Raw genomic sequence first — 13283 nt, 5'->3', positions numbered from 1 at the left:
TGTGGCGTATTTCCAATTCGAATGTTTTGTTTAACTTACCGGTGAGCTCATCTAGAATAGCCTTCCTGTGATTAAATTTCAAACAGTTTCTATTTGTTCTTTATTTTTCCTTTACTCGTCTTTGCCATGTTTGGCCAAAGGAACAGGCAGGCAACCTGCTCTGATGCTTTCACCAATAGTGCTTGGCGACTAGCTGCTGGGGAGTAAGATACTGAGGTTGCCTCCTCATTTTCCTTCACCGGCTTCTTGTGGGAAAGTGCCTTTGCTTAGTGCCTCACCTCAGTTGATGGCTGAGATGGGTAATTTGCAGTGTGGTGGACTGTGGACACAGGACTCTGTTCTGTTTTTCACTGGTACAACATGCTGGAGTGTTGGTATAGTGTGATATTGGGCAACCATGGTTATTGTCGTCAGTCATGGAAAATGTACTTCCCAAAAAAAAGCTGCATGTTTTTTACCTTCGTTTTTGGGCTGTGCATTGCTGTCAATGCTGGCATTTATTGCCTCTGCCTAGTTTCTCTTGATGTGGTGGTGGACCCTTTGAACCACTTTAGTCCATGTGGTGAAGTTTCTCCCTTAGTATTAGGTAGGGGGTTCCAGGAACTTGACCCAGTAACCATGGAGGGACAGTAATATATTTGTTGTGTGTGACTTTGAGGGGAGTTTGGAGGTGGTGATGTTTCCCACGCACCTGCCCGTTCCCTTTTAGGTGGTGGAAGTCTTGTGGTGATGGAGTAATGCAGCAAATTGCTTTGGTTAGGAGGAACTGTTTCTTAGAGGTGCTGTCAAATTCATTTTGTTTGTTCTGCACAAATGCCTCTGCTGAAGAAGAGATCTTGTATATTTGTCAACTGATTGAGACATGCCAGTTGTATTATGCTTAAATGAATGAATTAATTTTAATCTACATTTTTTTGGTTAGGGCACGATTATAGATCATACGCAGGACCAGTGATGGATTTGTAGATTCTAAACTTGCAATGTGCAGCTGTGTGATTTTATGAAATTTAGCTAAGTTCTGGAGGCAGCAACAATGACTAACTTGCTTTGCTTTTTGTCTAAATTTTCTGTATCTTGAATAATTCAAATCATGCTCTTTTGAAAGGGTCACAATATCTTGCTTCCTTTCAAGTATATGCAAATCTTCTTCCTTAGGTTCGCTGGAATCTGAAGAAGAGTTCTGTGATACAAAGGAAGAAGCTAACTTGCCGAGTAAACTAACAATGGCAGCGGGCGATGCACCGCTATATGAACTTCAGAAAGAGGATATTGAGAGTCTACACGAGGAGCTCACAGATCTCCAGCTGAAGTTTGAAGTTAAAGAGGTATAAAACATTTTCTGTATGTCAACATTGAAATCATTTATATTTCCATTACTTTTTTGTGCCCTCATTAAAAAATCTGCTTTTGTTTAAATATTGTTTTTGTGAATGAAATTATGGGTGATCTACAACAGATGATTTGACCACCGTTGGTTATGTTTCTTAATGTGAACGTGGTTCGAGTAGCATGGATTGTTTTGAGATGTAGCTGCTTGCTTTAAGGCATTTCTGTACATTCATCCTAGTCCCTGGCGCTGTGCACCATTCCTGGCTTGTAGGCTGGGAAGGAAAGCTGCTGGTATTGCTGTGAAACTAACCATAGGAAGTGCTGTGGGAAAAATATTGGCCTCTTCTCAACAACCTTCCATGTTAAAACCAAGAATTCAGTATGTGCAGTTGTTTAATGGATAGCGTTAATTTTTGTTGAGCGTTGGCGAATTACATCTTTAAACTCAGCATCATCTGTGTATGATCTATAATGAGAGAATATTGTTCCTGAGGTGGTTTTATTTAATGTTTGGTGGTTAGATTTTAATCCAAATCAAAAAGTACTTCTCCCTTTTCTACACACCAAGCACTTGCATTTTTACCTCAGTCGAGGGATCTGTTCTGAAATGGCAAATTACTTTGAATGTTGATGTCAACCAAATTCAAGGTTGTAGCTTTAATGTGAAGGCAATTAGGACCCAGCTTCCTATATGTTGCTGGGAGCTGCCTTAAGAGTACAGATGGATTTGAAGTCTGTGCTTATTGTAGTGAGTGAGTACTCTTTGTTGTATTGTGTTAAGTTGTTGAATAACAAGAAGCCCTTTGGTATCTTTCCTGCAGGTAGTTATTGAACTAACAAGGCAAGAAGACCAGGAGAAGCCATTGCTTGTTTTCAGTGTGTCTCAGTTGGGTACTGAAGTGAACATCAGAACATTTGATTTAACATCTACATCGTATTTGAAGAAAATAACCTTAGATTATTGTGAAGTTCCTGGTGAGTGCCTTGCCTTTTAAAACACTCCCAAGTTGGAAATTCTGATCATTTTCAGAATGTTTGGCAGTCTCAACTTTCCTATTTTAACAGTTTAAAAAGAAAAGAATTACAGCATTCCAATTTTTGAAAGATTTTCAACACTTTGCTGTAGAGGTGCTACCAATAACTATGACCACTTTGAAGAATACCTTCCCAGTAATATTTAACTCATTTTAACTTGAATTCTAAAATTAAAAGCACTCTCTGAAAAGCTTAAGTATCCTAATTTAACTACGTAACTTGAATATATAAACGTTGAATACTTCTTAACCTAGTGTGTGCATGATTATAACATGATGTGGTAGCATATGGTGTTCAAGTAGTGATTTGTCATGCTATGGAATGGTGAAGTTTTGGTTCACTTCTTTACATTGCTGAATTCTTTGCCTTGGCTGCATTGCTGTCAGGTTGTTCCAAGTGAAGATTGCGGACTTCCTTGGCAGTGGAGAGCAAAAGGAAGGAAAATCTGAGGGGCTTAGGTGGCTGTTCAGCGAGGATCTTGACTGATGCTTCACACAGTATTGACAGAAGCCTGGCTACATTTGCTTCACCCAACATTTTAGTTGCTGTTGTAGTCCAGGGAGATACCAAACAGTGAAAAGAGGTGTTAGTACAATCACCAAAAATGCTTCATGTAGCCTTGAGCCATTTTCCGCGCTCTATCCGGCATCGTCCAGCGTTAACAAGTCATAGAATTTTGCAGCACAGAAGGAGACAGTTCAGCCCGTTGCGCCCATGCTGGCTGTTTGAAAGAGCTGTCCAACTTAGTCTCACATCCCAATATTTCCCCATATCCTTGCAAATCAGTAGTCAAGTGCATGTCAGTTGCCTTTTTGAAAGTTCCTATGGAATCTGATTCCACTTTCCCTTCAGGTTACATGTTCCAGATCATCATAACCCTGTATGGAAAAAGTTACTCCTGATTTTCCCTCCTAGTTCTTTTGCCAGTTATTTTAAATCAATTTGCTAGAGGAAACACTTCATAACTTTGACTACCTCGATTGGGCCTTCCCTTAACTTTTTTTAAAATCCAAATCTCTTCATATAACTGAAGAATATAATATTAGATAAGAAATAGGAGTAGGAGCAGGCCATTCAGCCCTTTGTTCCTGCTGTGCCATTTATTAAGATCATGGGCTGATATTTGACCTCGACTCCACTTTTGCCGTCTGATCCTCATATCCCTTGATTCACTTAGAGTCTTTAAAAAGCTATCGATCTCTGCCTTGAAGTTCCTTATGCCTGGTATCATTCTGATAATGCTGAGCAGTTTTGTTTGACTGTTCTATAATGTGAGTTGTGGTGCACTCTGGGTTTTTTAGTTGCACAGGGAAAGGTTGGATACCACTAATTCCATGATTCATCCCTTACGTACAATTGCTAACAGGACTGGAACTCCCAAAGCCCAGGTGAAGTTTCAGGCTGTGGAACTCTGAGCTTAACCTGCAGTGTTTGGAATGAGTGGCATGATCCACACAGTAACATTTTGCAGTCATTTCTAGCATTTCAGTTATTTTTTTTTTCAGAATTGTGTAACTTGTAATGCTTTTAGTTGTATGAGCTGTCTGTAGTGGGGAAGAAAGATGGAAGCAAAACCAGTTTGAAATATTACTTGGATTGGTTGGTTTAGGGCCTGTTAGGAACCAATATAAGAACTTCACACGTGGTTTAATTAAGTAGATGTGTGTGGGAAAAAGATTGGTGTTGAGCAAGTGCCACAGCCTTCCATTAATAAATGATGTGTATGAACAATATACGCTAAAACTGAATTTGGTGGTTTTGTGTTCTTCAGATTACCAAAATCAGAAGCTGCATTTGATCAGTTGTACGGATACCGGAGGTTCAGATCTTCTGAAAGTGGAATATATTAAGGTTATTTTTTATTTCATCAAACTTGGCCTCTGTTGTGGTTTCAATCAGTTACAAGTATATTTTTACACAGAAAGTCAGCTGTAGCACGCTCTCCTCTGAGTCACAAGGTTCCAGGTTTCAGTTCCACTCCAGGGCTTGAGTAGAGAAATCCAGGCTGACGATCCATTGCAGTACTGAGGGAGTGCTGCACTGTCAGAAGTGCTATCTTTTGGAAGAGACATTAAACTTGGCGCTCCGGTTTCCTTCCACCTCCAAAAGACTGGCAGGTTGATAGGTAAATTGGCCATTGTAAATTGCCCCTAGTGTAGATAGGTGGTAGGAGAATGGTGGGGATGTGGTAGAGAATATGGGGTTAGTGTAGGGTTAGTATAAATGGGTGGTTGTTGGTCGGCACAGATTCGGTGGGCCGAAGGGCCTGGTTCAGTGCTGTATCTCTAAATAAATAAAATAAAATAAACTGAGGCTCTGTCTGCCTGCTCGAGTGGCTGTACAAGATCCTGTGGCACTATTTTGAAGGAGAGCAGGGGAGTTCTCTCCAATGTCCAGTCAATATTTATTCCTAAATCAACATCGTTGTGATCAGACTATCTGGTCATTATCACATTGTTGTTTGTGGGGTCTTGCTGTGTGCAAATTGGCTGCCCTGTTTCATACATTACAACAGTGGCTATGCTTCATTGGCTGTAAAGCGCTTTGGGACGTCGGGTGGTCATGAAAAGCGCTAAATAAATACAACCCTTTATGTTCCTTATGTTCATAGTCAGCATTTGCTATTTATTATGTAAGTACTGAAGTAAAATTAACTTAAATTTTTTTTTTTCAGGCTGATAAAAATGGACCTCATTTTAAAATGAATTACGACAGCACTGAACAAATGCTCAAGGTAAACACTTATTGTCAAAACTCTTTTTTGAAACTAGCTTGCAAACATGATGGCCAGCTGGAGGACACGGTTTAAATAGCAAGTCCTTGCAAAATTTGTTAATTAATAAAAGCCGTTAAGATTGACACTTCGAAATCTAGGCTAATGAGCTTTATTCACAATGAAATGGATTTTTCTAGTGCAAACCCCCCCCCCCCCCCCCATAAAACTTTATTTTTTTTTTAAATAAAAGGAAATGTCAACCCATTTCATTTTTTGGTGACGTAACATTGAAGTATTTTAGAGTTGTTGAAGGGCATTTGTCTTAATTTCTTAACCCACAGTGTAAATGCAATCTGTTTGAATAGCAGATGTCATAGGGAGTGATGTCCTAACCTTTGTAGGTTAAATCAGAATAGTGGTTAAATTAATCATTTTAATTGAATTCAGGACAAAAGGATGGCATTTATTTTCATGTATAATACATTAGTGGCATGAGCTCAGTAACCAGATGAAATGCCATCCCTTTGTATGGTCAATGAAAATCAGTTCTGTGAGCTCACAGACCATACAAAGGGATAGTATTTGATCTGTTCATACAAAAAACAGATTCCTGGAAGATACAGCACAGAATGAGGTCATTTGTACTATGAACTCTCAAATTAAACAAAGAGATGGAATTTGGCTTAGTTATCTTTAGGATAATGACGTTTGCTGTGTGAGATTACAATAACATTAAGGATACTTTCTGTTGTGTTTGTTTAAGGGAAAAAGTTTTTCATGTAATTTTTCAAGCTTTGACATTTACAGCACTCTCCTTCCAATAAAATGTCTTTGCATTTCATTATTAAATCCTTAAATACCCTACCCTACACCAAGCAATGATCTTGTTGCATTTAAAGTTCCAAGTATCGACTTGATGTGATTTGCTGCAAAATTCTTCATTTTGATCCAATTTTGTGATGTTGAAGATAAGTTTGTTTGAAAACTCCTGCATGAATTTCCAAGGAGGAGCAACATCTATCTGATGCGGTCCTCTTCATCTCCTGCTGCCAAGTGATTCAAATAATTTCAGTAGCTGTTCGGTTGAAAATGATCAGATGCTACAAGACTAACTGCACGTGTTAAACCTTGTGTTATCAACTGAAATGTATATGCTGCTCAGCACTAATCAGTACCCAAGTAATCATTGCAATACCACTCCAAAGTTATATAATGTTATGGCTTGGAAGTCACATTTTTAAGTGTAGTTTTGCTGTATGCAGTTAGTGGGGAATCATTTCAATTTTTATGATTAAAGGATTAACATTGTTCATAATTCCAAATTGATTAGAGCAAACCCATTTTAATTGAAGAAAGAAGCCAGTGTGCCTTTCGGCTGTGATACTTGTGATACCTTAATATCACCTCTTAATCATATTTGTCAAAATCCTTACTTGTTTCATGGTCTCAAAGGCATGTGTAACTGTGTTTGTGTGGCTGCTTGTTGAACTGAAAAGCTGTGTTCCTTCATTGTTATTGAATGAAACTTCTTCAACTTGGAACAGGATGAAGTTTCACACAGCCCAGTTGATGCTACAAAGTCCTTCTCATTACCATCTGGGGATAGATGCAAAAGTTGGGAGACCTGTCCCATGTACTAGTCAAGCAACAGTCTGACACAGTCATATTCAGAATACTACCTTTCAGCCAATATCCCAGACTCCTTCATCACTATACCTGAGGGTATCCTGTCCCACCGTCTGGGCAGACATGCCAGAAGCGGGGACATCGTGCTATGCAGTTTGGAGGAGTCCTCAACATTGACTCCTGACCCCATTAAGTGTCATGTCATCAGATCAAACGCAAGTAAGGATTCCCACCTACCACCCTCCCTCCATTGATGAATTAGCATTGCTAAATCAGGAGGTGGAAGGAAGAGCGTAACTTGGTGAAATTACAATCACCAGGCACCACTGAACAAACAGACGGAGCTGCGGGCTGACAAGTCGTCGGGTCCTGATGGACTTCATCCTGGGGTCTTAAAAGAGGTGGCTAATGAGGTAGTAGATGCGTTGGTAATTTTTCAAAATTTGCTAGATTCTGGAGAGGTTCCATCAGACTGGAAAGAAGTGGGAGAGGCAGAAAACTGGTAACTATAGGCCAGTTAGCTTTATGTCTGTCGTGGGGACTTAGAAAAACTCAAGGTAATTGGGAATAGTCAGCATGGTTTTGTGAAAGGGAAATCCTGTTTAACCAATTTATTGTAGTTCTTTGAAGGAGTGACATGCGCTTTGGATGAAGGGGAACCTGTTGACATACTGTACTTGGATTTTCAGAAGGCATTTGACAAGGTGCCACATAAAAGGTTATTGCGCAAAGTAGGAGCTCATGGTGTTGGAGGTAACATATTAGCATGGATGGAAGATTGGCTGGCTGACGGAAAACAGAGTATGCATAAATGGGTCCTTTTCTGATTGGCAGGATTTGACGAGTAGAGTCCCTCGGGTCTGTGCTGGGGCCTCAACATTTTACAATTTATATCATTGACTTAGATGAGGGAAGCGATAGCATGGTAGCTGAATTTGCAGATGAGACATAGATAGGTAGGAAAGTATGTTGTGAAGAGAACATGAGGTTGCAGACTGATATAGGTTGATTGAGTGGGCAAAAATCTGGCAGATGGAGTATAATGTGGGAAAATGTGAAGTTGTTCACTTTGGCAGGAAGAATAAAAAAGCAGAGTTATTTTTTTAAACCGAACGAATGCAGAATTCCGAGGTGCAGAGGGATCTAGGTGTTCTAATGCTCGAGTCACAAAAAGTTAGTCTGCAGCTACAGCTAGTAATAAAGAAGGTTCATGGAATGCTGTCCTTTATTACGCAAGGAATTGAAAATAAAAGTAAGGATGTTATGCTGCAGTTATACAGGGCATTGGTGAAACCACATTCGAATACTCTTGTGCAGTTTGGTCACATTTTAAGGAAGGATTTACCTAGCCATCCATCTGCTTCTGATCCTTAGTTTAGCAATGGAAGGAAATGTGAGCTGTGCTGGAAAATGGCACTTACTAATCTGCTCGCTGCCCATTTTGGGTTCCGCCAGGAATACTCTGCTCCAGACTTCATTACAGCCTTGGTCCAAACATGGACAAAAGAGTTGAATTCCAGAAGTGAGGTGAGAGTGACTGCCCTTGACATCAAGGCAGCATTTGACCAAATGTGGCATCAAAGAACCCTCACAAAATTGAAGTCAATGGGAATCAGGGGAAACTCTCCACTGGTTGGAGTTGTATCGAACACAAAGGTAGATGGTTGTGGTTGTTGGAAGCCAATCATCTCAGTCCCAGGACATGGTTGCAGCAGCTCCTCATGGTTATGCCCTCGGCCCAACCATCTTCAGCTGCTTCATTAGTGACTTTCCCTCCAACTCCAACAAGGGCCTAACCGCATACCTCCCCATGTTAGTCAGTGGCATTGCCATTACCAAATTACCATTGCTTTGAAAAAAATGAAATCAATAAAAGAGAAGACCACTGAAAATACTTCCTTCCTGCGTGGTATGGGCATCTTTTTTAAATTAATTCTTGGGATCAACATCCTATGGATTGTCATTGAGCAGAAACTGAATTGGATCAGTAACATCAGTGTCTGAGCTGTTAGAGGTATGCTGTGGTGAGTGACTTGCCAGACTCGCCAAAATCTCTCCGCAATCTGCAAAGCCCAGGATTGTGGTATAGTACTGTCTACATTAACTGACACTACTTTGAAGAACATTGACACCTCCAGGACAAAGCAGTCCACTTTGTGGATGCCTCATCCACTAGCTTAAATGTTGACCACCTCCACTACTGGTGTACCATGGCTACATTGACAGGAATCTGATGATCAAATTCCTGGAATATCCTTCCTAACCATATTGTCGATGTACCTTTGCATAGACTGCCGCAGTTCAAGAAGATCCACTAACACCTTCTCGAGAGCAACTAGGGATGGACAAAAACTGCTGGTTTTGCCGGTGGCACCCACATCCTGAGATTGCATTATAAAAAATATGCTTATACCATGCCTAAAGGAAATATTTTCATTGGTCTTTTCCTTCAAATTTTTTTTCAATGCAAAACTCCCCAAACGAACTCGCCTAGCTAAGGCTGGCAACATGGTGAGATGCTGTCTTTATTGTTTTCAGCCTGGGGCAGTGAATTATGATGATGGCAGTCAGCTTGGGTTCTGAGTATATCAAACAGCCCAGTGTTTTCTTCGGAGAGGTGATGGATGTTGAATTTTAGATCTGCACAGTTTAATATTTTTTCGTCTTACTGTCTCTCCATTTGAGAGATGGCCCTAATGGGAGGCCAGTCACCCTGCGGTAAGCTCCACTTAAAAAGCAGCTGCAACAAAAGAATGTAGGAAGGACGTAGTATTTTTTCATTCCGTATTTCATTTTTTCTGATTTCACTTCTCAACTATCCCTTGTAATCTCTGTCCCATCAGATGTTTGTGCTTTATTACTGGTGCACCTCCTAATGTTTAAATTTTAAATGCAACTTCAACCAGACTAATTAATAATGAATTGAATGTATGATTAAATGATTTTGATATAACACATGCTTGTTTAATTACTGATTCGTTTTGCTAAATCAGTATTGAGCTTTACTGCTGTTGCTTGTGCTCAGTAAAGATTCCTAATGGTTCTCTTTTCTTTCCCAACAGTTCTAACTCCTAACTGTGAAGTATAAATACATTTCTGTCTTCATTTCTATTGCCACTACCCTGGGGAGCTGCTGCGAACCTGACATCTGTCTCTGTTTCTTTTCTGGTTCTAAAATAACAGTTTCTCTCCTGGTTGCAAATGCACTTCCCTTTTTAATTTTTTTTAAAGATCTTCAGTAGCAGTTTCACAGAATGGCTCACGAGAATGATAGTTATATATTCTCCTCTGATTGTGGCTTTTAATGTTTTTGTACGAGTGACATGAATATATTTGACCAAGTCTGTAGATTACAAAAATAATTGCAAAAAGCAGAAAGCAAATGTGCATCCATATGTTCCAAAATCTAAAGTTTGATTGCAGTGCATTGCTGTAATCAGTTATAATCATCAGTAAATAGAGTGGGTCATATTTTTATTTTGTTTATCTACAGGTCACATTTTCTTCACTTAATTTTCTTCTGCATACAAAAGCTTTACTTTCAACTATCAATTTCCTGACAACAGTTGTCCCATCAGGGAACATGGGCTCTATTGATAAGGATCATGAAGCAAAGGCGCAAAAGCAGGACCAAGATAAAGGGGTTCCTACAAAAACAGGTACGTGGCATTGGCAGAACTTAATGTTGGGATTGTTTTTTATTGAACATACTCAATGCAAGTCCTTTTATAAATGTAGAGAGAAATCAGAATTAGCCAAGCTGTGCTTTCCAGATTCCCTTCTCCTTTCTAATGGCGGATAATATTTTAGCTGGCATTCCATAGTTTAATCCAGTTTGATTTAAAATGCTAAAATGCCATTTTTGTCGTCTTTATGGGTAACAAAGTCCAAGACCACCAGAATCAGTGTACCTCAATTTACCTCAAAAATGTTGCAAAAGGGAATTTGCTTTGGATCACTATTGAGATGTTTATTTTAATTATTTTAATTTTAATATGTGCTTTTCTCTCCTGAGGATAATCTCTAATCTTCTCCCCTTTTCTGGAGGTTATAACATGTTGAGGTAGTTCTAGGGCACTGGTGCTTGGGTAGATACTTTGCTTGTGATCTGGGGCAGTCAGAGGGGGCATGTTTTCCCTGTGGGCTGGAGAGAGCATCATAGCATAGCCCTGTTTGCATTTCCCTGTTTAACAGTGGATGCACTTCAGAAGTTAATCATTGGATGTGAAACATTTCGGCCATCTGGCGAATATGAAAAACATAATATAAATACAAGTTAGTTCTTTCTTGTGACTTGACTTCATTAGCACTATTTTTTGCTGCAGTTTTGAGTTAATATTTTGTCCAGGTTTTGAGTAAAGTTAATACTTAAGTGGTTATATTTGAACCTTTATCCCCTCAATTGACTGGGTTTTGAAAGTGTGATACCTCTGTGGAGACATTTTCAGGCCTAATGGCATATGTGCACGCTAGAGACCAATTTTAAAATTGGGTTTCTTTTTCAAATGAAATAATTGTGATGTGCAAACTAGCTGGGAAAATGAGGTGAGTTTGCAAACTATCTTTGATCCTTGCCTAGTCTTAACTCGTCATTAGATGAGTTCCTGTGTGATGAAAATGTTCAGCTGGCTGGCAGCTCCTCCTTCAATTTTAATTTCTGGGCCACCAGATTCCACTGGGACTCTATGATGTGATCAGAAAGTATGTAGAGTGGTGTAACAGCTAAAGCACCAACTAATACTGCTGCAACTTCTTGAGTATCAATTTGCTTGTACAATACCAGCATACATGCAACTTTAAAAAAGAAACAAAAAAAAATCATCACAAGGCGGACATCCTCCCGTTGAGGGTTGATATTTTCATAGCCCTTTTTAAAGGATGGAAATGTCAGCATTTTCGTCTTTGTGTGTGTCGTGTTCGGCTGATGCGAGTGTTGAACAATGAAAGTGCTGGGAATTGAACCTGTAGAACAATGTCATGTGCCCAGACTCTCCTCATGGAAGTGTAAACAATAAGAGGCAAACCAAGTTATTTCAAAGTATTCTCCTTGAAGGGTTTCTGACTACTTTAAAATATATAAACAGTGTCTTATATTGCTCAACTATTTCTGTCAGCTACAGGAATGAATGTCAGAATACATATAGATCATTTTCACCTACCTTCATTTTGAGTTCCCTCCAAAGTTAGTGTTCATTAACAATATTGTACCACAGAATTATTCCTTTCCTGTCTCAGACCCAGCAAGAGTTGGGGCCTATCAATAATTCTAGCTTGTCAGACAACAAACTGTGCTCCTTATTTTAATACCTGTAATAATCTTGCAACAAAAGAAAATCAGAGGCAAACTTTCACCAGCCACTGAGGTACCTTTCTATCCCTGTGAAAATAATATGATGATCTCTTTAACAAATCTTTATTTTGATATCTGCCCCAATTTATCTCAGATCACATTTTCCATATTGTGCGTGGAATTGAATCTAGAGTCAAATAACAAATATCTGTAAATTATATGTTCACCTATTCCCAACAGTACTTGAAGAAATAACTTTTTATCTGAAGTATTCGTACCATTGCATAATTTTGATTTGTAGCTATTGAGAAGTCATCTTAATATCTTGAACTCTTTTTGACAGTTTTGAAAAGCTCCAGAGATGCTGATTTGGTTGATTTCAAGATGTTTGCTGTGATGAATGCATTTAATGTGGCTGTGTGTGATGAGAAGTGCAGTATTGCAGACATTAGAGTACAAGGTAAGACTTGTGCTGAGTGAGAGCCAGCACTGTGTTTTATTCATTCTTCTTTGTCACTCTTCGAGTTTACAAACCTCCTCATAGGATTTGACTGCTGTCATTTTTGTTTGCATTGGAATGCTGACCTGTAACATAGGCCAGCAGAATCATCTGCTTTGTTCCAGAAACAACTTTGATTCTGATTTATTTCCAATTTTTTAAGAAAAAACTAAATTGCAGAAGTGTCACTTGAAATACTTAAATTGTTTGGGAACCTAATTTCTAAAATACATGTACTTTCATTATTAAGTAGTGAATAGAATCTATTTTTTTAAAAACTATGTTAACTGGCTGAAATTATACAATAGTCAAACACCTTTCCATAGGCATCACCTGCCAACCACTCCTTCGTGCCCAACATCCTACTCAGGATCTCTTTTTTTGCCAAGGTTGATAGCAGCCCATAGCACAACCTTTCCTTCAGTTTCCAAGCAAGATGCTTCTAGTACATTTCAGTAACTTTCACGTTGATTATTCCCACAAGTATAACAGTCTCATTTCCTGCTCCTTGTACCAGCTTATCTGACATCATCTCATTGTCCCTTATTTTTACCAATGACAGAGGAATTATTGTCCAAAAATCACATTGTCAAATTTTCTTAGCGTTATTTCCCTTCTTTCTTCCACCACCTACTTTCACAGTTGAACTTTGCTATCACATTGACTGAAGTTTCCTGTCCTGTTAACTCCATTTCTTGTCTCACATCTTGTCCTTACTGCTGTCCGCTCAGTGTCTATCTGCTGGGTTCTTTCATCATTTCCTGAACAGGCACTTGATGCCAAGGTTG

The 13283-nt window shown here is 39.2% G+C and overlaps 1 protein-coding gene across 1 annotated transcript in view; it reads left to right on the top strand.

Moving 5' to 3' along the window:
• The window catches only part of vps13c (vacuolar protein sorting 13 homolog C), a 355084-nt gene that overhangs the window by 140752 nt on the left and 201049 nt on the right, over positions 1-13283 (top strand). The window contains exons 25-30 of the mRNA XM_068015185.1: positions 1156-1325; positions 2151-2304; positions 4136-4215; positions 5039-5098; positions 10200-10365; positions 12340-12456. Of these exons, the coding sequence (XP_067871286.1) occupies positions 1156-1325; positions 2151-2304; positions 4136-4215; positions 5039-5098; positions 10200-10365; positions 12340-12456 (747 nt within the window). The remainder of the gene's footprint in view (positions 1-1155; positions 1326-2150; positions 2305-4135; positions 4216-5038; positions 5099-10199; positions 10366-12339; positions 12457-13283) is intronic.

Source organism: Heterodontus francisci, chromosome 35 (assembly GCF_036365525.1).
Source record: "Heterodontus francisci isolate sHetFra1 chromosome 35, sHetFra1.hap1, whole genome shotgun sequence".
Lineage (NCBI taxonomy): Eukaryota > Metazoa > Chordata > Chondrichthyes > Heterodontiformes > Heterodontidae > Heterodontus > Heterodontus francisci.
Note: the sequence above shows the minus strand (reverse complement) of the source record. Positions and strands in the feature narration are given on the sequence as shown.